The sequence below is a fragment of the Belonocnema kinseyi genome, chromosome 10, assembly GCF_010883055.1.
Source record: "Belonocnema kinseyi isolate 2016_QV_RU_SX_M_011 chromosome 10, B_treatae_v1, whole genome shotgun sequence".
Taxonomy (NCBI): domain Eukaryota; kingdom Metazoa; phylum Arthropoda; class Insecta; order Hymenoptera; family Cynipidae; genus Belonocnema; species Belonocnema kinseyi.
Genome location: NC_046666.1, coordinates 38,612,662 through 38,637,783, shown reverse-complemented (window position 1 = coordinate 38,637,783; position 25,122 = coordinate 38,612,662). Strand labels below are relative to the sequence as shown.

General features: G+C 27.9%; 1 protein-coding gene across 15 annotated transcripts in view; it reads left to right on the top strand.

Moving 5' to 3' along the window:
• Positions 1-25,122, top strand: part of LOC117181543 (disks large 1 tumor suppressor protein) — a 1,257,521-nt gene that overhangs the window by 966,243 nt on the left and 266,156 nt on the right. For 14 of the 15 annotated variants that reach the window (XM_033374344.1, XM_033374348.1, XM_033374350.1 and 11 more), the window contains 2 exons: positions 1,415-1,627; positions 19,226-19,376. In XM_033374344.1, the coding sequence (XP_033230235.1) occupies positions 1,415-1,627; positions 19,226-19,376 (364 nt within the window). The remainder of the gene's footprint in view (positions 1-1,414; positions 1,628-19,225; positions 19,377-25,122) is intronic. The other variant, XM_033374345.1, reaches the window with a different exon arrangement.

Below are 25,122 nucleotides of genomic sequence, written 5' to 3'. Positions count from 1 at the left end.
AAAGCACGCGATGAGTGAGCGGAAACATGGAAACTAAAATGTGAATAAAATTAAAAAGAAGAAATGATCTCAAGTTTTTCATATTATTATTAATATGTGTCTTTTAAGAGTTCTCTCCATTTTTAGGGTTTTCCCAAGAAAATAAAGAGAGCGAAAATCATGGGAGGGGAATTAGGGGAAGTGATGAGAAAATAGAAGAAGGGAAAACGTGGCGAAGTACAGGAAGCGGTAGTAGGGGAAATGATAGGGAATTAGTGGAGGGGAAATAGAGGAAATGATGGATGGAGAGTTAGGAAGTGAGGATAAGGGACGGTAGGAAATTATGGGAAATAATGGGAGAGATAGTAGTGAAATTGATTGGAAATTAAGAGCGGGGAAAAAGTGGAAGTGATGGGAAATGTGGGAAGAGATAGTAGTGGAAGTGATAAGAAATTAAGGGAAGTGTAGGGAAGTAGATGAATTCAATGAATGAATGTAGGAAAAGTAGTTGAAGTGGGGAGAAATGAGGGAAGGAGGCATCGTATTGGGGGACATTAGGGTGGGTACGTGAGGGGAAATGAGGGGCGGGATAGTAGTGGAAGTGACGGTAAATAACGGAAGGAAAAGTAGTGGAAGTTATAGATGTGAGGATGGAAAGCAGTGAAGTGATGGGAAGTGAGGGCAGGGAAATTAGGAGAAATTTGGACATAGGTGGTTCTGTGGCGTAGTGAGGGAAGGGTCAGTAGGGGAAATTATGGGAAGTGAGTGCAGGGCATGTAGATGAATTGAAGGGAAATGAGTATAGGGAAGTGAATGAAGTGAAGGGAAAATTAGGCCAAGGGTAGCAAAAGTGGGGGGAAAGAAAGGGAGGGAAAGTAGTGGAAGTGAGGGGAGGCAAAGCAGTGGAAGTGAGGGGATGTAAAGTAGTGAAAGTGATTGGAAGTAAAGGAAATTAGGAGTTTGGAAGTATAGAAAATGTGTCTCGGTGAAGGTAAGTAGGGGAAAAATAATAAATGAGTTGAGTGTTAGAGGGGAAGTGAAGGCTGTTGAGAGGAATTAGAGGAAGGTGGTTGTTATTTGGGAAGCAAGGAGAGGGGGAAGTATATGAGGAAAAAGTTGGAGAGGAGGTAGAGCGTATTTTGAAGTATGAGGTGAGAAAGTATGAGAGGGGAGGTTTTTTTTGCTGAATAAAGTTATACAGAAAAAATTGGACTAAATTGAACTGTGAATCAGAGTTTCAAAATGTAGTACAAACGCGAACTAACCGTGTCGGAAAGTTTCTGTTACAGGATTCTGGAATTAAAATATAACCTCTCTTGGTTCTTTTTTACTCCGAATCCGCTGAGCATGAACTTAGCTTGGAGCGAACTTTTTCTATAAGAAGAATTCTTTTGAACTTGCAAAGCTTCAATCGTATTTTTTTTCTTCTTTTCAGTACGTTCGGCGGCGACGTCATACGCAGCTGATGGAAATCGAGCTGATCAAAGGCAACAAAGGATTGGGATTTAGTATCGCAGGGGGTATCGGAAATCAACACATCCCTGGGGACAATGGTATATACGTCACGAAGATCATGGACGGAGGGGCTGCTCAGGTCGATGGCCGACTTCTTGTTGGTGACAAGTTGGTCGCTGTCAGAAACGCATTGGTGAGAAATCCTTTCATTATACTTGTAATTATTTTATTTCGAATTTTCTAAAAAAAATGCGACTAATCAATTGTTACGTTGTATTATAGGTTCAATTTCAATCACAATTAAAATTTTAAGAAATTTAAAACTAGAAAAAATTATACCATTCCGATTAAAAATTCAACTATTTGGTTATAAATGAAAGTATTTTTTTTTAAATTAACCATTTTTATGTCATTAGAGAATCATAATTTCAGTTGAAAAAGAATCATTTTGTTTGAAAATTAAATAATTATTTTGAATCTTGTATCCTTGTGTAAAACATAATTACATTTGTTTAGGTTGAAAAGTTTTAAAAGGCTTTAAAGTTTGCCTTAGTTGCTGAAAATGATTTTTTTTCGCAAAATCAACTTTTTTGTTGAAAATTCGTATTTTTAAATAGAAAAACCGCCCCTTTAGTTTGAAAATTCACTTTTTTAGAGAAGTTCTTGGTTGAAAAATCACCTTCTGGTTTTAAAAGTCAACAATTTGGTTGTACTTTTTCTTCTTTTTTGACCGAAAAATCTTAATTTGTGGAAAATGCGTCTATTTGTTTGAAAAATTAAACTTTAGGGTTGAAAATTAAACAATCTTGCAAACAACTAGTTTTTGTGTTGTTAGGGATTCATAATTTCAGTTGGAAATGCATAATTTTGGTTGAAAATCAAACAATTTTGTTGGTCATTTGTATTTTTTTGTGGAAAATATTTACGTATTTGCAGTTTAAAAATTGTTATTTTTTAAAATAAAAATTTCACTTTCATGTTTTTTGAAAATGTAATAATTTTATTGAATATTTATCATTTTTAGTTGAAAATGAACTATTTGGTTAAAAGTCCAAATGTTATGTTGAAAATTCAACTGATTGGTGAACAGTAATATTTTTTTTAGAAAATTGGAGTGTTTTGTAGAAAATTCGTCTTTTTAGATAAAAAATTAATCTTACAGGACTCAGACTATGCGACCTTTTCTTATTTTTAAGAAAAATCCAACTTTTTTCACAATGAAACTTTTAAAATTTAAATTCAAAACTGGACAAAATCTACCATTTCGCTTAATAATTCAACTATGTGGCTATGAATGCAGCCTGTTGGTTAATAATTAATTAATTTGTGTTGAAAATTCAACTATTTGTTTGAAAATTTATCTTTGTAGATTCAAAATTGAACTATTTTATTAAAAAATCACTGTTTTCGAAAATTCATCTGTTTTGTTGAAAATATGTCTTTTTGGATCGAAAATTCGTCGTTCTAGTTTGGAAATTCATCCTTTTTAGTTGCAAATTTAACAACTTTTTTTTTAATTCGCCTTTTTCGTTGAACAATCCACTTTTTAGGTTGCAAACTCCACAGTTCGATTAAAAATTTAACTCTTACATATTTTGTTAAAAATTTACCATTCAAATTCAATTAAGCCGAAAACGTTTAAAATTGATTAACTTTATATTCAATTAAAGTCTTGACACTCTTTTCCCTATTACCCGTTTTCCGTTATTTTTTTATGATAAATGAAAACGGAATTAATTGAACCTAATAAAAAAATCTAAATATTTTTGGTTGAAAGATAATTTTTTTAAATCGAAAATTCGACTATCTGAAAATTCAATTATTTTGTTAAAAATTAAACTATTTTATTTAAAAATAATTATTTTTGGTCTAAAATTTGACTGTTTGTTGAACTTTCTAGATATAAAATTTATCCTTTGAATAAAAAATTCTTATTTTATCGTATAAGTATAATCTTTTTTGGTAAAAAATGTATCTTTTTTGGTAGAGAAGTTTTTCGAAAATTTGACTATTTGGTTAAAGATTAATTTTTTTAGGCTGAAAATTCAACAGTTTCGTTAAAAAATTATCCTTTAGGATTGAAAGTTATTATTTTTGGTAGAAAACTTGTCTTTTTTGGACGAAAATTTTTCTTTTTTGGTATAAAATTCATTTTTACTGGTTGAAAATTAACGTTTTGGTTAAAAACGTTTATAAAAATTCATCTATTTCTGCTGAGAATCCAACAGTTTTATTTTAAATACGACTCTTTTGTTCAAAATTAGATTTTTGTTTTAAAAATTAAATTATTTGGTTAAAAATGTATCTATTTTGTTTGAAAACGATGAATTCGTTGAAAATTTAACTTTTCAGACTAACAGAAAATTCAATTTTTTTCTAAAAAAATATTCTTTTTGAAATGAAAATTCAACTATCTGTTTCGGTTGATATTTAATATTATTTGGTTCAAAATTCGCCCACTTGTTTTTAGATTTAATTATTTTTCCAAAATTCACTTTTTTGTTGGAAAATCAATTGTATTCTAAAAAAACTTGACTTTTTGCTTAAAAAGCCTACTATTTGGATAGAAATTTAACTGTTTTGTTGAACATTCTACTGATTTGATTAAAAGCGGAACTATTTAGTTGTAAATGCAACTATTCGGTTTAAAATTTATATTTTTTCGTTTAAAAGCATCTTTCTTGCTCAAAATGCAACTGCCCGTTAAAAAAATTATCTCTTTTGCTTGAGATTTTTTAAATATTTGGTTGAACATTTTTTTAAATTCTTTTTTTCCGAATTTTCCGTGAATTTTGAGAGAATTTTTTAATGAGTCCGAGGTCTGTGTGTAAAAATTATCCTTGTAAAAGAGCTGTTTTATTTTGGAAAAATCCGCATTGATGAAAATTCAAATAGGAATTAATTAGTTTATAAGCTGAATAAATGTAAAGCTTATAAATCCGGCTGTGCTTTTAAATCGTTGTAAAATCCTAAAATTTGATCAATTACTCTACGAATTTTTTGTGGCCTCTTTAAATATTGAAATACTTGAGAGGAGTTGGCTTTTTACTGGCCATAAAAATTCTAGTGACTCGTTACTTTATTTGCCTGCGGACATCAAAGTTATTCGCATTTTCTCGTACGAAGCCAACGTTAGCCTTTCCGGTTATCACTCTCACCGGACGCTCCAAGTTTTATGGTAACGATGGCTTAAGGATCGGTGAAGAAAAAGTTTCGTGATTTGTTGTAAACCTCGTAAATCGCAACTTGCTGACAAGACTTTTCAATCGTACATACATCCAAAAAAAAAACAGGACATGAAAATATAAAATATTTATGATTTACAACATTAATTATTACAACTACTGTAGATGAGTAAAGCTGGTTTTAATGAAAGATTCTTACCTTACCGGCATCGAAAAGATTCTAACGTGTAGTGGTTCGTGTCCGTGCTAAGTGTATAGAGCATTCTTGATGACGATATCCGACGTTCCGCAATATTATTCTGTGCTTACAGACGTGGAATGTTCTCGATGTCGGTCAAGTAGAGTAGGTCTAGTGCCTCTCTTGTATCACTGCCGGTAAGGTAGGAATTCATGAAGTCATCAATCATCTTCTAGAAACTTAGCACAGGCACGAACCACTTTTATAGAAAATTTCTAGAAAATTTAAAAAAGAAACAGACACGAAACACTTCAGGTTAGAAGCTTCTCGAGGTCGGTAAATTAGGAATCTTGGACTAGAACCGTCCTTACTCATCTACTAATTACTTAACATTTTCTTTTGTAGTCCTTCCATTTTATACAGTAGGGTAGTCTATATTTTTTTGTCTTGAATTTTCATGCACATCGCCCGGAAATTTATTGAAATCCACACAAAAATAAATCCATTTTTTGGTTTTGAAACAAATGATATTTAAAGGCCCAGGCTTCATGAAGGTTAATACGTATTTCCCATAAAAAAATATATATTTTTATAAACTCTATTCAGAATCGCCAATACTGCCTTGAATTAAATTGACACTTAACATTTCTCTTTAAAGTTAGCTATAGAATACGAGTAAAATATTACTTTTTACATATCACCCGCATAAGTCTGTTTTATAGGATCGCAAAAAAACTCACAAGTGAAAAAATGGGTTTGCGAGTTTTTGGCGTTAATTATGACTTGTTTGTGGTTTTGTAAATGCAAATCGTTTCTAATACATAGAAAACTGCTTTATGTCAATAATTAGAAGCTTTCGTCAATTTTGTAAACAAGTTATTAATGTTTTAGCCATTTTTCTCTTAGAATAGAGCTAGAATTTTGCGGTTTAAAAAAATCTATTTATTGTATAATCTCGAATTAGAGCGAGGTAATACTTAGCTAATTAAAAAAATTAATTGTTTCAACAATTTATTATTATTTTTAATAACAGACTCTTAGAATATTGCTAAAAAATTTAAGTTTTCTCAAAAAATTTCCAGTTTTTGTCCAATTTTCAATAACAGTAATTTAAATAACTAATTAAAATAAGAAAAGTTTAAACAATTTTTCATAAATTTTAATAATATTCAATTTAAATAACGCTAGAACGTTGCTGTTTTCTTTGTTGAAATTTACAACTGTTTGTCTACCTTTCACTTAGGGTGAGTTAATAATTCAATTTCGCAAAAATCATGATTTAAAAAAATTATTATTGTTAATAACTATCCTTTATTTTTTTCATTTGCACGGTTCAATAATTAAATTACTTTGTTGAAACTATCTTTTATTTGATTGAAAATAAATTTTTTACCAAAAATTAAACGATTCCATTTCAAGTTCAAAATTGATGTGTTTTAGATAAAAGTTCAACTAATTTGTTTAAAAAATTTCTTTTTCGTATAAAAGTAATCTTAGTAATCAAAACTTCATTTTTTTAGTTTAAAATTATTTTCTTTTGTAGAAAATTTTTTGGTTTGGCAATTATTTGTTGCAACACAAAATATAACCCTTCAAATTTTTTGTTGAAAATTTGCTTTTGTAATGGGAATCTAATCTTCTTTAAAAATGGATTTTCATGGTTGAAAATATAACTGTTTTGTTTGAAACTTTATTTTATACGGTTGAAAATTTTTTTTTTTACTGAAAATTGAACTATTCTTTTTCAAGTCAAACATTTATTTTTTGCAGGTAAAAATTCAACTATTTTGTTTAAAAATCGTTTTTTTATAGAAAATTAATCTTATTAGTTGAAACATTAGCTCTTAACTTAAAAATTATTTTATTTATTAAAAATTATCCTATTCTGTTGAAGATTTGTTTTTTTATTTATTTTTATAACTGAACATTTAGCAATTCTATTTTTCGTTGAAAAATTATATTTTTTATTTGTAAATTCATAAATCTTCTTAAAAATTCGTTCCTTTTGGTATAAAATTAATCTTTTAGGTTATAATAATTACTATTCAGTGAAGCTTTCATGTTTTTGATTGAAAATTGATCATTTTATTTAAAAATGTGTTTCTCTAACTGAAAATAAATCTATTCTATTTTGATGTAGAATTAATCTTTTTTATGGAAATTCAATACTCATAATTTGAAAATTATTTTTTTTACTGCAAATTTAACTGTTCTATTTTTGCCTGAACATTAATTTCTTGGTTAGAAATGATTTTTTGTTTTATTCAAGTTATTTCTTTAACTGAAAATCTAACTATTGTATTTTTTGTTAATTTTTTTTAGTTTAAAATTCATGTATTTTTTAAAAAATTGGTCTTTTTGATAGAAACTTCATCTTTTGAGTATAAAACTACAATTTATGGTTGAAAATGCACTTCTTCATTTTAAGATTGATGATTTTATTTTTAAATGGATTTCTTTGGTTGAAAACTAAACTATTTTGTTGAAAATTAATTTTGTTATTTGAAAACTAAGAGTTTTAACTGAAAATTGATTTATTTCATTATTGCCTAAAAAGTTATCTTTTTTAGTTCAAATTGTTTCATTTTGTTGAGAACGTGTCTTCTTTGGGATGAAAAATAAATTATTTTGGTAGAAAATTTATATTTTTTTATTCAGATCTCAACTGTTTTGCTGGAAATTCGTTCTTTTGGCTTAAAAGTTCCATATTTTTTATTAGATTTTTTTTATGAACTGCAAATTTTTTTTTTTTTTTGTTAGAAATTTGGCTCTTGTTGAAAATCCCTCCTTTTGGTTTTTAAAATGCAGTCTAGTTTGGTTGAGGATTCAACTAATTGATTGAAAATTCGTATTTTTGGGTTTAATTCAGTTGTCTGTTGATTAAAAAAAAATATATTTTTTGGTGAAAATATTAACTATTATATTTTTCATTGAGAATTAATTTTTTATCAACGATTTATCACTTAGGTTATAAATTTCACTATTTTGATTGAAATTTCATTTTTCTTGGTTGAAAATGAACTGTTGTAACTGAAAATTTAATTTTTTAGTTTTTGGATCAAAATCTATGTTGTTGAGGTGAAAATTCAACTATTTGGTTGAAAATTTATGTATTTTATATATTTCCTACGTAATTTGTGAATTATCTCTCATAGTTTTTTGATGTGACTGTTGTCACTAAAATTGTTGAAAAAAATTTAGACACAATCCTTTTTTATTGGTATTATTGATCCCTTAGGTTTAATATTATTTTTATACCTAGAAAAAAAATTAACGGTCAAGGAGGGTGAAAAATTGGTTAGGGAAAATTCAGGGAAGAATCAGGGAATATCAGGGATTTGGAAATTTGGATTTTGTAGCAGGTCTCTTATCGTATTTTTATTTTAATCTTTTCATAAATCAGTAACTAAATTCGAGATGGATGGATGAAAAATTGGAAGAGTAGATGTCGAAAGGTTTTTGGATGATCGCGATCGGTGGAGTAAAAAATTTCTTTAGCAAAATGAAGTCCCTACCATTTTTCATTGTCATTGTGGTAGAGAAAGGCTCTGGAAAATGAACGGGTTTTCGGTTCTGCGTTCACCACAAATGGATGGTTAAGTGTGGATGGGACAAGTAGATTAGGGCGCGAGAAGAGGGTTTCGAGTAATTGATAGCTCTTTCGTTTCCGCCAGCGATACCTTTACCCCAAGTGCAAGATCAACTGAAACGAAATTTCTTAGCCTGTGGTTGGGAAATTAAGTGATTTCTTTAAAATTGTTCATCCTAGAATCCAAAATCTAAATTAGATAGGCAGAGTCGATTCTAGACGAAAATTCCTTCCTTACCGACTTCGAGACTGTTAGACAACTCAAGTGGTTCATGCCCATGCTAAGTTTCTAGAATATTAAAATAATATTATATTAAATAAACATTGTTCAATATAATTTTCAGATTTCACGCTCTTTCTCCCATTCACTTTTCCCCTCTTTTGAAAAAAATTTTTTTTCCCCCGTTTAAAAAAAATGATCCTTTTTTGTGCATAAATGCATAAATCAAAGTTAATTATTTTTTTATTGCAAAGTATACCATTATTTTCGATGCATAATTCATCTCCTTTTGTTAAAAATTCAGCTATTTTGTTAAAAATATAAATATGCTGTTAAAAAATCATCTTTTTGTCGAAAATCCAACTAGTTTTTTTAGGCTTCGTATTTTTGGATGCAAAACTCGGCCTTCGTTATTGAACTCTTTGTTTTGTCTTTTTGATGCTGAAAATTCATCTTTCTTGGTTCAAAATGCAGCTTTGTTCGGATAAAGTTTTTTTTCAAAATTCCACTATTTGGTTTAAAATAAAATTTCTTAGTTGAAAAAGCCACTATTTTGTTGAAAATTGTATTGCTTTGTTAAAATTTTAATTGTATTGTCAAAAATGTATCTTTTTGGATATTTAATTTATTTTTCTTCGTATAAATATTATCTTTCTTTGTTGGAAATGCAACTGTTTTTGGTGAACATTGAGTATTTTTGTTTGAAAATTCGACCATTTGGTTCAAAAGTTTATCTTTGTAGGTTAAAAATGCAACTATTTTCTTCAAAATTTAAGTATTTTTTTGAAATTTTAACAGTTTTTTAAAAAGAACATTATTTTTTTAAAGTTCAACTATATTTGTTAAAAATTAGTCTTTGTGGAATGGCAATTCAACTACTTGGTTGAAAATCAACTTTTTTATTGAAAATTTATATTCTCTAGTTGAAAATTCAACTTTTTGGTTAAGAATTCATATTTTCGGGTTGAAAATTGGACTATTTGGTCGAAACTTCATCTTTTTGGCTTAAAAATTCAATTTTTTGGTAAAAAATTCAACTATTTGGTTGAAAATCAACTTTTTTATTGAAACTTCATAATTCTTATTGAAGATTTAATTATTTGGTCGAAAATCCAAACTATTTGGTCAAAGAATAATTTTTTTTGTTGAGCATTCACATTTTCGGTTTAAAAATTTAACTGCTTTATAGGAAATTCGTCTTTTTCGTTTAAAAATCCAGCAATTTGGTAGAAAACTCATAGATTTGGTTGAAAATACATTTTTGATGGGAAATTTTTTTTAATTCCACAATTTTGGTTGAAAATTGAACTATTTGGTTGGCAATGAATCTTTTTGTGAATATTTATATTTTCGGTTTCAAAATTCAACTTTTTATAGGAAATTTCTCTTTTTCGACCTAAAAGTTCGACAATTTTATAGAAAATTCATCGATTGGGTTCAAAATGGATTTTTTTTTATTAACAATTCATTTTTTTATTTTTGTGAAAATTAGTCGTTTTTAGTTGAAAATTTAACTCTTCTAGTTTACGATTCGACTATTTCATTTAAAATTTGTATTATTTGTTGATACATATTGCTTGTTATTTAAAATTGGTATGAATCATTTTAGTTAAAAAAGTATAGCTTTATCTGAAAATTGATCTATTTTGTTGAAAATCCTTTTTTTCCTTTTTGACTAATAATTTTTTTTAACTGTTTGATTGAAAATTCATGTATTTTGTTCAAAATTCTTCTTTTTGTAAAAAATTGGTTTGTTTTTTGTTTGAAAAATCATCTATTTTAGTTGAAGATTCGACTGCTTTGTTGATAATTCGTCTTTTTTGGTTGAATTATATCGTTTATTACTTTCAATTGAGTTTCATCAATTCAGTTAAAATATCATATCTTTGGTTGAAAATTAAACTATTTTATTGAATTTGTTTTTCTTTTTGCTGAAATTTTCTTTTGAACTGAAAACGTGACTATTCCATTTTTTGTTGAAAATTCATTTTTCTTAATTTAAAACTGAACAATTTTGTTGAAGATTTATATTAAAAATTCATCTTTTCTAATAGCAAATTAATTTTCTTGTTTGAAAATTCAACTATTTTGGTAGAAAATTAAACTATTTGGTTTAATTTAACTATTCACTATTTAATTACACTTTTATTAAACTTTTTTATTTTATTTAATTAAACTTTAATTTAACTATTCTAACAATGCATCTTTTTGCGAATATTCATATTCTCTGTTTCAAAATTCGACTTTTTCCTAGGAAGTTTTTCTTTTTCGGGTTAAAAATTCAACAATTCGGTAGAAAATTGATCGATTTTGTTGAAAATGGATTTTTTTTGTTAAAAATTAATTTTTTTGTCGTTGAGAAAATTAGTTGTTTTTTTTTTTTGAAAATTCTACTCTTCTAGTTCACGACTTGACTATTTTATTTAAAATTTGTATTTTTTGCTTCATATATATTGTTCGTCATTTAAAATTAATATTAATCATTTTAGTTAAAAAAACATACCTTTGTCTGAAAATTTAACTATTTTGTTGAAAATTCTTTCTTTCCTTTTGAGCTGATAATTTATTTTTAACAACTGAAAATTGAAAAACGTTTGGTTGAAAATCGATTTTTCTTAGTGGAAATTTCCTAAATTTTTAATTAAAAATTCACGTCCTTTGTTTAAAAAATTCATCTGTTTTGGTCGAAAATTTCAATTATTAGGTTAAAAATGCATCAGTTTTGATGAAAATGAAATATATTTCTACTTTGAATTCCCCTATTATTCCAATATTTTCGTTAAATAATCGGCCTCTTTTCTTTATTTTAAAACGATTTGAGGCTTGTCTATATTTTACAATGATAACAAGAATATTATAGAAACGTAACACGGAAATGAACCGCTTGAACTGTCGGGTGGTCTTAAAGTCGGTAAGGTAGGATTTCACGCGTAGAACCGACCCGCACTATATATTAAAATTTGGCTTTCAACTTGGAAGGACCCTTCTCATTCTCCTTTCTTTCATAATAATTTTATTTCAGAAATGTTTTATTCTCTGTGCCTGAAGGAGAAATTCTTTTTCCTTTTTACAATTGTAGTAGATGATCGGGACTTAGAAGGATCTGTCTAAAATGGAAAGTTGGTTAGTAGCGGTTATTTTAGTTGTCATCGAGGACAGTTCTGAGTCGAGAGACTCCTGCAGAAAATGGACAACCCTGAGGGCTTGAGATCCGGCTTGAGTTTGGTTCAAACTACTACCACCAACCCTATCTTTCTCTCCTTTTGTTTTCCGACCGGCGATTCGTTTCCCGCCTCATCCATTATTATCAGCCTTCGCTTCCGGTCGTTCCTTCTAAGTAGCGTCCGTCAGTCTTGCAACCACCTAGACCCCTCATTAATCGGCAATGCCGTGACGAGGCAAAAGAATAGAAATCCTACCCAAGTAGTTGATGGACTCTCGAGAGAGGAATGTCCTCTGCGAGAAATCAATTTGCTTGATCAATTAAGAAACTTAAATATGTATGCTTATCTTAAAGATTTAATGTACTTCTTTCGCAGTTTCTTTATCTTTTCGAAAATTCTATCTTCAGTGATTAGAATAATTTCACCTATTGTTAGCAATTTTGATTTAGATTGTTGCTTATTTTTGTATGATCTATGACATATGATGACTTCGTGAAGCTCTTCGCCTGGGGTGATTGTTAGAGAGATTAGTCAGTTTCTTGTGTCGGAGCGGTGCTGTGGAATGAACCTAGTGAGTTATGCTCATCCCGGAAGGGATTTGGCCTAATGGTGTAATAATAATAGTAATAATGAAAATAATTGTGGATGGTTGGCTGCAGTTCAAGGAAAGTCAAGGAAAAGTCAGGTATTTTGAAAAAATTGTCAGAAGTCACGGAGTTTTTACAGGGAGCAATTTAAGTCAATACAATCAGTCACGTTTTTTCTCAAATCACTTTTGCAGGATAAAAGATGAAAGGAGGGTTGATCTACTGTCGGTAATGTACCATCTCTGATGACATAACAGATTCATTTGAAAAATAATTACTTGTACCATTAACACCTAGCTAAAAATTAGTGTTATTTCCTTGAATTAAGAGTTCTTATTCTGATCCCTCTAATAGCTTAATTGGCAAAGCACCTGACCGGAAATCAGAAGTTTTGTGGTTCGATTCCCAATGGAGTGAAGAAGGAGTAGGATCTTTTGTTCAAGAAATAATTTTAATTTGAAAATATTATTTTCCATCTAGTCTGCTTAAAACGTTAAGCATTTTCTGTTATTGAAGATTCTTAACTTGATCGATATTATGTAGATTTTCTGCCTTCATGGTTTGGAGGGTTGATCTACTGTCGGTAAGATACCATCTCTGATGATATAGCAGATTCTATTAAAAGATAGAGTCACTAAAGTCACCATGGGATATTGAATTTAGGTCCAAACTTATTTCGGAATTTTCTTGTCTTTTGAAATATTTTGGGATATTCAAGGTATTTTAAAGAATTTTCAAGATTTTAGGGTATTTTCAAAAATTCCTAGAAATTTTTCAGAACTTTTAAAACCCTTATAAAAAAGAAGTATTGGTAAGTATTGGGCCTAATATTTTTTTGCAAATAAGTATTATAAATACAGTACTTTTCGCGAAAAAGTACTGGATTCAATACTTACCAATACTTCTTTTTTATAAGGGTTAATTTTAAATGGATTTCAAAAGATTTTAGGGCATTCTTAATAAACTGCTTGAAGCGATTTGAAAGGTTTTAAAAGATTACAGGTTATTTTTATAAACCCCAAAGATTTTTCAAGAGCTTTTAAAACTTTCAAGGAATTTTGAAACATTTAAAATATTTTACGCTCTTTTAATGATTCAAAGGAACTCTGAATATTTTTTAAGAATTTGAAGATATTTCAAGGATTTTTAAGATTTCTAAGGATTTAAAGGATTGTAGGGTGTTTTTACAACATTCGAGAAATTTCCAAGAGCTTTTAAAAATTTTCTCAGGATTTCAAAGAATTTAAAATAATAAAATAATATAAATAATAATGATAATTAAATATTTCGATTCGACAGTATTCAAAAGATTCCAGGCTATTTTTAAAAAATTCAAAGAATTTTCAAGAGCTTTATGATATTTAAAGGATTTGAAATATTTTAGAGTATTTTAAACGATTCGAAGGCATTTTGAAAAATATGTCAATCATTTGAAGGCATTAAGAATTTTCATTATTTTAGGGTATTTTTAATACTTCCAAAGAATTCTAAAGAGCTTTGAAAAGTTTCAAGGGTTCTCACAAGATTTCAAAGGATTCGAAAGATTTTAGTGTAGTTTTAAAACATCTGATTTCGAAAGATTTCAAAGTATTTGAAATATTTTAGGGTAGTTTTGAATATTTTTAGGAATTTTCTAACCTATAAGGTTTTAGAATATTTTCAAGTATTTCAAGGTATTTTCAAAAATTTGATATTTTTGGATCTTTTACAAGTTTCCAAGGGTTATTTAATGTATTTGAATATTTTGATGGAATTTCAAAGAATTTGATCAATGTTTGTAATATTTTACACTATACCCAGGGGTCTTTAATCGATCTTAAAAATTTGAAGGTATTACAAAGGATTAGAAAGATTTTATGGTATTTTTACCAATTCCAAAGAATTTTCAAGGGCTTTTGAAAATAGATTTTAAAAAGTTTCAAGTGTAATTCCGAAGTATTTTGAATAGATTGAATTAATTTGTGGTAATTCCAAAGGCCTTAGAGGATTTTAGGATATTTAAATAAACTCCACGGAAATTTCAAGACCATTAAAAAATGTAAAAGGAATATTAAAGGATTTAAAAATTTTTTAAATATTTTATAAGATATTTTTTTATTAATTATTCACAATAAGATCCAGTTTTTAGGAAATAGTGTTTAAAAAAAAACAATTTTCAGAAACTTTTTGGATCTTTCAAAAAGTTTATTCAAAAGTTAATTATTTTTAATTTTCTGGAATTCAATTAAATCCTTCTGAACTAAAATGATTTTTTCAAATTCTTTTGACTCTTTAGTGTAATTCACTTAAATTTGATTGTATTCCTTTAGAATTTCAGTGAATCTTTTTTAATTTACTTGAATTGTATTCCATTTTCTTATATTATTGTGAATTCCCCTGTATTCTTCTGAATTCGCTTCAATTCCACTTAGATTCAATTGCTGTTCTTAATCCCATTGAATCCTTTTTAATTCAGTTGAAATTTTGTTTTCTATACTTTGAATTACCATAAATTCTTTCGAATTTCCTCGAATTTTGTGGATTTAAATTAAAAGTCTCTTGAATAATTTGAAATTTTTAAAAGAATGTATTTTTTTTATTCTTGATTTTGGGGTACCTCAAACGTTAAAATTTTAAGTCGAATTTTATAGCAGTTTTTTCAAAAATTATTTTACAAAAAATGAGATATTGTAAAAATCCTTTTACCCGAATTTGTATTTTATTTTTTAAGAATTCGTTATGCAATGGACCCACTTTCGAAAAAATGTTGGTTATGTAGCTTTGTACTGTCATCCTTTGATCATGAATGAAGAGAAAGTTTAAAATAATTTTTTTTTTCTTCAAAATTTACTTTTTCTTCGAAGTTTATTAAGTAAAAAAGTTTTTCGATACCTTGTCACTTGGATCGAACTTTCCTTAGTTCAAAATCTAGTTTTAGTCTCTGGTAAATGCGGGAAGGTAGGTGACCTCAAAAAGTATCGGGAAAGGGCGTAGTTGAAGTTCGATTGAGACTCGATTTAACTTCGAACTTCGAATGTTAGACCATCTGTTTCGAGATGCAAACTTCGTCAAATGTTAAAGTCAGTGGCAGGGACATCGCAAACTTTTCTCCATTTTACAGCTCGGCTCTTATACATAACTATTCTACAAAATTAGATTTAATTTATTACTTTTCGAAATTAAATTTAGTTTATACTTTATTTAAAGGTGTACTTTAGTCAGGGAAAGTCAGGAAATTTCACTGATTCCTGTTACCGACATTTTACTGCGATTAAAACCATTCCTCAGATTAAGTGGTTCGTGTTTGTGCTAAGTTTCTAGAATATATTTGAAGGGTACCGATGATGGCAGAAATTGATATTGCGCATTACATAATTAAAGAAAGCAATTTTGTAATTAAATGTATTATCAATAAAAAAAACAATAAATCATCATTTTTTAATCATTTTATAATAATTGTATGACGTCATCAATACCCTTCGAAAATGTTCTAGAAACTTAGCTCGGACACGAACCACTTGAGCTGTTGAATGGTCTCGATGTCGGTAACATGAATCCTGTGCTAGAACCAGCTTTGATCATTCAGTAAGGACAATAAATTGTAAATTTTTAGATTTTAACTTCAAATTGTTTATTCCGTTTACAAATGATTTTATGTTAAAGAATTTTCAAGATTAGCATAATGTCCTTTGAATCTTAATTAAGTTTCGATAATATTTTTGTGTACTGTAATAATTTTTTTCAAATAAATGACGTCTTATGATCTACTTAGTACTTAGTCTGAATCTAAAATGAATATTTGTGGTCAGGAAAAATTGGTCAGGGAGAAATTAGGCATTCTTAAAATAAAATTTTGCGGCCAGCCTGATATAATAATCTTGTTAGTAATTTCTTTTCCTTGTATTTCGATTCTTGTTTATTAATTTTTTTTGGCAGTTGCGAGTTCGTCTTTTTTTTATTGTTTTCAACTTTTTTTATTTAAAATAGAAATATTTTTGGTTGAAATAACTACTAGCACATTACTGGTTAAAAACTAATTTTGTTGTTGTTGTTGTTTAAAAATTGAACTACTTGGTTGCAGGTTGAATCAGTTAATTAAACTTTTTTGAAGATTAATCATTTAAGTTGAAAACTTATGTCTGGTTAAAAATTCTTATATATTGTTGCTGGAAATAATTTTTTTTTAATGAAAATTTAACTATTCCAGGTGAAGATTCATCATTTCAGTTGAAAATTCATCTCATTTGTTAAAAATGTAAATATTTTGTGGAAAATTCTTCTTTTTTTAAAATTATTTTTCTAAAGTGAAAATGTAACTTTTCTATGTTTGCTCGAAAAATTGATCTGTTTCTTTAAATATTCGACTATTTGGTTAGAAATTCATATTTTTCTTTTAAAAATTCAATTGGGTTAAAAGTTGAATAAATGTGTTAAAAATACTAATTGTAATCGTTTTAGGTCAAAAATTTAAATTTGTTCTAAAAAATTCAATTATTTGGTTTAAAATGTAACTGTTTTTGAAGTTGAATCTTCTTTTTATTAAAAATTCTTTTTTTGTTGTTAAAAATTAATTTTTCAAACTGAAAATATAACTTCTCTGTTTTTGGTTGATAATTTATCTTTGTTGTTTGATGTTATGGCGATTCAGTTGAAAATTGATATTTTTTATTTGAATATTTAACTAATTGGTTGAAAATTTATCTTTTTGAATAAAGCCTTTAACTTATGGGTTAAAAGTTTATCAAATTTATTAAAAATAATTTTTTTTTAGTTCCAGATTTATAATTTGAATTAAAAATTCATAATATTATTAAAAAAATAATAATTTTAATTAAAAAGTCATCTCTTTGCTTAAAAATTTGACTCTTTTGGTGAAAATTCGTTTTTTGGTTGTCGAAAATTCACTTTTTGGTTTAAAATGCAACTATTTTTGGGGGAAGTTAACTATTTTTAAAAATAAAAAATTCAATTACTTGGTTTAAATTGAACTGTTTTGTTCAAAACTTAATTATTTTGTTGTAAATTCAAGGGTTTCTCGGTTGAAAAGTTAACCTCTTTTGGTTGAAGTTCAATCTTGTTTGTTTGAAAATTGAACCAATTGGTTAAAACTTCAAATTTGTGGTTTGAAAATTCAACAATTTAATTAAAAGCTTCCCTATTTTCTTGAAAATGTGATTATATATATTTTGCTGCTGTTAAAAGTTCATCTTTTTTGTTCAACAACTCAACTGTTTTGCGAAAAAATTTTCCTTTTGTATTAAAATCTCATCTCTTCTAGTAAAAAATAATCTTTTTTTTTGTTGAAATAAATGCAGTAATTTCAAATTTTTAATAAGAAAAAATAAGTAATTTTGAAATTTAAAAATTCAAGTTTTGCCTTCACTCTATTTAGTTGAGTTTGTTTATTTTATCATGGAAATTTGCTTCGCTTCTCTGGAAATGTTTCTCTTAGCTGAATACATAGTTGATTAAGCTACTGGCTCGTTGGCAATTTCATTATCCACATATTTGTATTTTCCCAGAATTTTGTGAATGAAAGAGTCGCATCACCTCAATCGCATTCTGGGTCTTTAATTTCCTCTGACGGGTTTAGGACGGGTTCCGAGAGAAGAGGGAATTTTACTGAACAAAATGGGTTAGGGAAGTTTCAATTAAATCCTCCAACGAGGCGCGTAGAAATAACGTTGCGGAGCAACATTTTCACCATTTTGACCAAGTCAGATACTGGCCTCATTACGAACATTTCGTGTTTTTGGAGTTTAAAATTTTTCAACTTTATTAATAATTTTATTTTTAAATACAGTGAAACCCTTAAATAGCCCTCTTTTTTATAGCCCTTCCGAGAATTGACGCCGCGCCGCAAGTATGTGAAACAGGAGTTGCGCGGGGTGCGTGGCGTCTGCGGTTTTCGCTCAGGCGTGAAAAAACAAAAGCGGAGCGGGCTATAATGAGTTCCCACCCTTCGTCAACCCCAAAATCGGCGCTATAGAAGAGTTTCACTCTGTTTGAACCAGTTACAAAAATTTTTGGATTACTGTCCTACACAGCGAGCGCGAGTGGTACTAAAAATTACTGATGATTTTGAAAGATGATAAATTGGTCGAAAATTAAAATTAACATTTTTATTTAAAAAATTGTTAGAAAGCTTGTGAAATTTCATGTTAATTGGCCCCTAGCGGAGATATCTTTGACTTTTCGAAAAGTATATATCAACTGAGAAGTTTTTTATTAAAATGTACGAAGTTCTCGAATTTTGTACCTTCATTTCAACTCGCGATAATATCTAGGAAAGTAGTAGCTGACATTTCAAATTTACAGGGTGCAATACTTTCAGTTTTGTCTTGAACTTAGGCCAATACAATTTTTTAAATTTTCACGGGTTTTCGAGATATGACTTAAAATGTCCAAGCGTTTTTGAGTCGGGTTTCTGTCGTAACCAGCGAATATCTCGGCAACCGTTAAAGATTTTTTAAATTTTATTGGCCTAAAGTAAAGATAAAATTTTAAAGATTACGTTCTGTCAATTTTAGTTTTTTCCCCTGTAAGTTTCCTAAGTCACAGGACGAGTTGAAGTTAAGGAAGAAAATCTGAGAAATTCTTGATTAAAAAAAAAATGTCGCGTGATCTAGTCTCTTTAGGAATTTAAAAATATCTCTATTAGGTATCATTTCACATAAATTTTAATGAGCTTTTTAACCGTTAAAAATAAAATGTATAGCTTTATTTAATCCCGAATTATCTTGTTTTAAAGTCAGCTATTTTTATTGCAGCTCGCGCTAGGCGGGAAATTTACGGCAGACGGTTGAATTTAAATTTGAAAAATCTCGTCTGCCTTAACTTTTAATCAAAAGAGATATGATTATTCAGGAAATTTTTGCATTTCTTTTAGCAGGGCGACAAAAATCTGGAGAATGTGACGCATGAAGAAGCTGTCGCGACCTTAAAAGCCACACAGGATCGAGTGGTCCTCCTTGTTTCAAAACCGGAAGGAACACTTCCACCACCACCAGCCTCCGATCGGTCCTTGTCACCGCAGCCCCGTAAGTATAAAAAATTCACAAAATTAATCAATTTCTTTAATTAAAATAGAAATTCTCAAAGAAATGCTTAAAAATTTTAATCTGATTCAAAATTCAAATTGAAAAAATAGAAAGTACGATTATGTGAATCGAAGTATCCAAATAAATAATTGTATTTCATGATTAAATTTATTTCTTAAAGTTTCTAGCATTATTGATAAAAGCTAAAAAATGTATTCTAAATTATTTTTTAATATTTACAATGGTGTTAGGTTTTATTCAGGGTTTTATTTTCAAAGATTTTTAAGTAGAAAAGTTGGTAAAAAAAAGGTCCAAATAGCCCCTGTTCCAGCTCCCTCTATTTGTGGCAAAAAATGCGGCTATTTGTACCAAAATTTCGGTACCCGTAGCCATTAAATATTTCAAAATATACCGAAAAAAGAATCTGCAAAATTGAAGACAATTTTTTAAATCTTGTATTATTGTAAGACATTAAAAAAAAACTAAATTATTTAAAAATATATTTAGAGGTTTTATTTGAACATTTCAATAGAATCAAAAAATCAGGATTCCTGGGAAAATTTCAAATGATTTTTTATTAAAGCAAAAAAAATTATTTTTATAAGAAAATTGAGAAAAATTTCAAATTATTTTTTATTTAAGAATAAATTAATTTTATGAGAAAATTGAAAAATAGTTTTAAAAAAATCAAATGATTTCCTAAAATTTCTAAATCAATGCAGTTGACAATAATTAATAAATGAATTATTTAATCAATAAAAATATATAATATTTAATAATTAATAATCATACAAAAATGCCTGAAGATTTCTGAAAAATTTTTGATGATTTTTTTTATTTTTTGTATTATTTAAAAAGAATATTTTTGAAAAGTCCAAAAGACTTTGACGATTTCTCAAAAGGGAATCCGAAGAATTTTAGGGTATTTGTTTTTATTATTGCAGCATGTTCTTTTTTTAATTTTATGAAAAATTCGAATAATTGTAAAATATATTTAGAAAGTTTCGAGGCTTATGTAGAAAAAGTAAAATTAATTTAAAAGACACTTCTTTAGATTTTTCGGAAAATTTCAAATGATTTTTTACTTTAAAAAAATGAATTTAGAGAGAAAATGTACAAAGATTTGAAAACATTTTCTAAAATTTCGAAAAAGAGTGTAAAAGCGTGTAAAGCTAAATTTTTCAAGTCTAGAAAATTCCATAATTTGAAACCAAAATTTATGTAAAGTTTAAGAGATATTTTCGAAATTTTTAAAAAGATTCAAAAATAATTCAAAACCTGTAAATATTTGAAAAAATTTAAAAAGAAATGCAAACCTTTGATGATTTCAAACAATAATATTAGAAACTTTTTAAGAATTTTGAGTTTTCAAGAAAATGAAAAAAAAGGTTCTCAAGGTGTCGAGAAAATTTCACATAATTTTTATTTTGAAAAATGAATTTGAAAAGAACATTGAAAGTAATTTCAAAACTTTTAAAGGATTCCCTAAAATTTTGAAGAAGAATGTAGATTTTTAATCATTTTGAAGGATTGCATGAGAATAAAAGCTGGGAAATTTTGTAAAAATCAAGTTTAAGAGAATTTTTAAGAAGCTTTCAAAATATTATGAGAGTTTTCTAGAAAAATAAAAAAAAATCTAGAAGATTTTAAGGCCATTTTTTAATTTTGCAGAATATTTTTTTAATTTAGAAATAATTACAATTGTGTATAAAGATATTTACAATTTTAAAAGTTTTAAAAATATTAAAAATATTTTAAAACGTAAATTTTGTTGAGAACATTTTAGAAATGATTATTTTTTTAATTTCTTCCAAACTTCTAAAATTCTACATATTTTTAAAATGACTCTAGTTTTTCTTAATATTTTTTAGAATCCTAAAAAATAAATATCTTAAAAATTATTAGAAAAATTATTTATAAATCTAACTTTAAAATGAAACTAATATTCATTTCCTTGTTCTCGGATCTTAGAATCTAATTTTAGCACGGATTTATGTGTTAAAAAAATAGTTATTCGAAATGTATGTTTTAGATTAAAAATCTGTTTCCTCCTTAAATTAAAAAATTACAGGTGAATTCGAAATTCGTTTTAATAATAATATTAACAATTTAATAATTAAATAGTTGAATGTAACATTAATGCAAATATTTGAAAGAAATAGTAGTTTTCAATTTTTTAATTTATTTTAATCCTATTTTTCATTATTGATATCAAGCTGACCAGGTTTTCGCCGCGGGCGATTTTAATAAACTGATCGAAGTGATTCGTGAAGGGCTTAAAAAAGTTTTGATTACAGCTTTAACGAGTGTCGTTTTGCGGTCAATTATAAAAGTCCCCGTGAAGCTTGATGCTCTCGAAATATCTATATTTCACGTTCCAGTAGGTATTGATCAGAAAAGAAAAGATAGAATCAGAAACGACGCGTTAAAAGATTTAGATAGAACTTATAAATATCATTTTTCAAAGTTTTGTAGAAATTCTAATTTTAATTCTGGTCCTTCGAGCCGGTTACGTCCTAAGTTAATAAACAGCTGTTTCAGTATAGATAACACCCCTTTATATTTATCGCGGTGGTGAAATTCAAATAAGCCAGGAACGTGTGAGGTAGAAAAATAAACACGGGATTCACAGTCATTTCCCGAAACCCGTTTCCCCTCTATTTCAATAAGTTCCCCTTTTTCGAGAATTTTCTCCCTTTTCCCCTATTTTCAAGATATTTCCTCTATTTTTTAATGCTTACATAGTCTTTTAAGGCTTATATCCAAAAATTTGTCTTTGACGAAATTCATAAAATTATTTTAACTTGCTTTAATTTGTCCCAATCTTTTTTTAAATATGAAACTCAAGGGAAATATTTGGCACCATTTTTTTAAATTAATGTTGTTTTTATTTTAAAAAAATGCTCAGGCCGAAAAATTATATATAGTTTATACATATTGTGAAATATTATATATAATACTTTACCTTGTATATAAACTATATATAATTTTTCCGCCTGGGTGGTTAAAATCTGAAAAATATTAAGGAATCAAATTTTCGGTAATAAACAATAAATATAAATAAATTCAAATACTCACAGGAATAATTGAAAATCGTTATCGTAATCGTTCTTTAATAAAAAAAAAAAGTTTATCATTTATCAACAAAATGTATTTAAAAAAATGTAATCCATTATTATTTTTCAGATTTGAGACATTTTATTCATTTGAAATAAATTTTCTAATGTACAAAAAGTAATTATTTAAATTGAAATTTAGTCTACCGGAAATTGTTCGTAATCAATAGATAAATATTTTCCATTAGTTTTATATAAAAAAAGTTAGGGCTAAATTTTACACCTTAAACTAAAATTCATCAGAAAATTGATGCTTTGGGAGTTTTAAAGAACCCATTAGAATTTTTAAATCTATATTAGAAATTAGGAAGAATTTCACATTTTTGCGAAGAAGTAACACCTTTAGTTTTTATTAAAAATTTAAAACTTTATAAAAGATACAATATTGACCCATTAATGTTGCTTATCGTCCATAAAAGCAAATTAAGCAACCTTAAATATTCATTAAAAAATCTGAAAAATACTTTTAAAAACACTTGAAGTACTGATAACATTAGTTTTAATTACCCTGTTCTTTCCTATTTTTGTTAAAAATTCCTCTTCTTCTCTAATTAAAAAATTTTGCGATGTTAAGCCTCTGGAATAAAAAAAGTCTTATGAAGATTCCAAAGAAAGTCCCGAAAGAAAGAACTGTATTTTCCTACAATTGCTTAAAAATCCAATTAGAGTCAAAAGTACTAGAAAAGTTCCATTTTCTTTTTTTTTAGAAATTTTTACAAGTGATGATGGGACTTTTATAATATAAAAGTATTGAAAAAGTTCTACTTCACTTTTTTAGCAGGACTTTTTTCAAGACAAAAGCACCGGAAAAGTCCCACCTAGGGGTTTTTAGCAGGACTTTTTTTAGAGCAAAAGTCCCACCGATGTATTTTCAGTAGGACTTTTTTAGGGCAAAAGTCCAACCTATGTGTTTTTAATAGGAATTTTTGGGGGCAAATGTTCCACTTTATTTTTTTAGGCCTTGTTTAGGAAAAGCGTACTAGAAAATTCACACATTCAATTGTTTTCAGCATTGTTTTTTTTTCAGGACAAAAGTACCATAAAAGCACCGAAAAAGTTCCACTTCATTTCTTAAGCAAGGCTTTTTTGAGAAAAAATTACTGGTAAAATTACACCTAGTTTTTTAGCAGGACTTTTCGGGACAGAAGTACCTGAATGTCCAGCCTAGTCTTTTTTACCAGTACTTTTTTATGCCAAAATGCCAGAAAAGTCTCATTCCATTTTTGAATTTTCTAAGATTTTCTTCGACAAATTGTAGCAGAAAAATCCCTCTCAATTTTTTTTATGACAGGACTTTTTCCGACAAATATACTGGAAAAGTTCCATTTCATTTTTTTAGCAGGAGTTTTTTTAGGACAGAATTACCAAAAAAGTCCCGCCTTGTCTTTTTTAAACAGGACTTTTTTTTAGGAAAGAAGTATCGGAAAAGTGGCACTTATTTTCTTAGGCGTTTTTTAGGAAAAAATACCTGAAAAGTGTAATTAAATATTTTTCGAAATTGCGACTGTGTCGCAAGTACTTTTTTTTAGAACAAAAGTAACGGAAACGTCTCAGCTAATTTTTTTTTAGCAGACATTTCGTAAGAGAACTTCTTTCTAGTACTTTTGTTCCATGAATTATTTAGAACCTGCAAAATTTTTTTTTATACTTAAGTGAGACCTCTACGGTAAATTTGTTTTAAAAAGTCCTGAGAAAAAATGTGGCACTTTTCTGGTACTTTTATCCTAAACAAATCCGGGTAAAACGAAACATATTTTGAACTTTCTTTGCATTTTAGTCCTATTTCAGCATTACTTTTTTTAAACTTGTAAAAAAATTTTTAAAATCAAGTGAGACTTCTCTGTTGCTTTTGTTTTCAAAAAGGACCATCAACTGCTGAAAAAAATGAAAATAATACTTTTTTGTAGTATTTTTCCCCCTAAGAGGACTTTTACATTTTTAAAGCAAATTTGTTACTTAAGTATTGATTTGTCTCATTTGTAAAGTCGGGGACCCTCACTTCTTTTGATTGTAGTTCGCTAAAAAAAATTCTCTAAGTTGTTTAATGCAAAAAATCTGAATTCTTTCAACATTCCTTAATGCAATACATTTTTCAGAATTCTGAAATATTCAATAATTTACTTTTTACGGGGATTGATTGACAAATACTTTAGCTTGAGAACAAATATCGACAGGGAACTGTTAAATGGATATAATAAGATTTTAAAATAATATTTAGAATCGATGAAAGAATTTCGAAAGGATTTAAGAGAATAAGAAAAATTCGCAAAGTTATTTCACGCTGAGAAATTTCGAGAGATTCATTCACGGAACTACTACTCGATTTTCTGAAGCTTATGCCGCGAGAACTAAGATCTTGAACCCCATGCTTTTAAAGCAATGTTCTTTGCTTTAAAAGCAAGGGTTCCGAGATCTTAGTTCTTGCGCCATAAGTTTGATAAAATCAAGGAGCAGTTCCGTGAATTAATCTCCTGAAATTTATATTCGTGTGGGCTTAAAATAATATTTTATTTTTAAAAAATGAATTTTAAAACTACGAGGGTGGATTGATAAGTTTCCGGCCTGACCAAGAAAAACAACGTTTTTAAGAATTTTTTTTTTTATTTCTCAACATAATCTCCTCCAAGGCT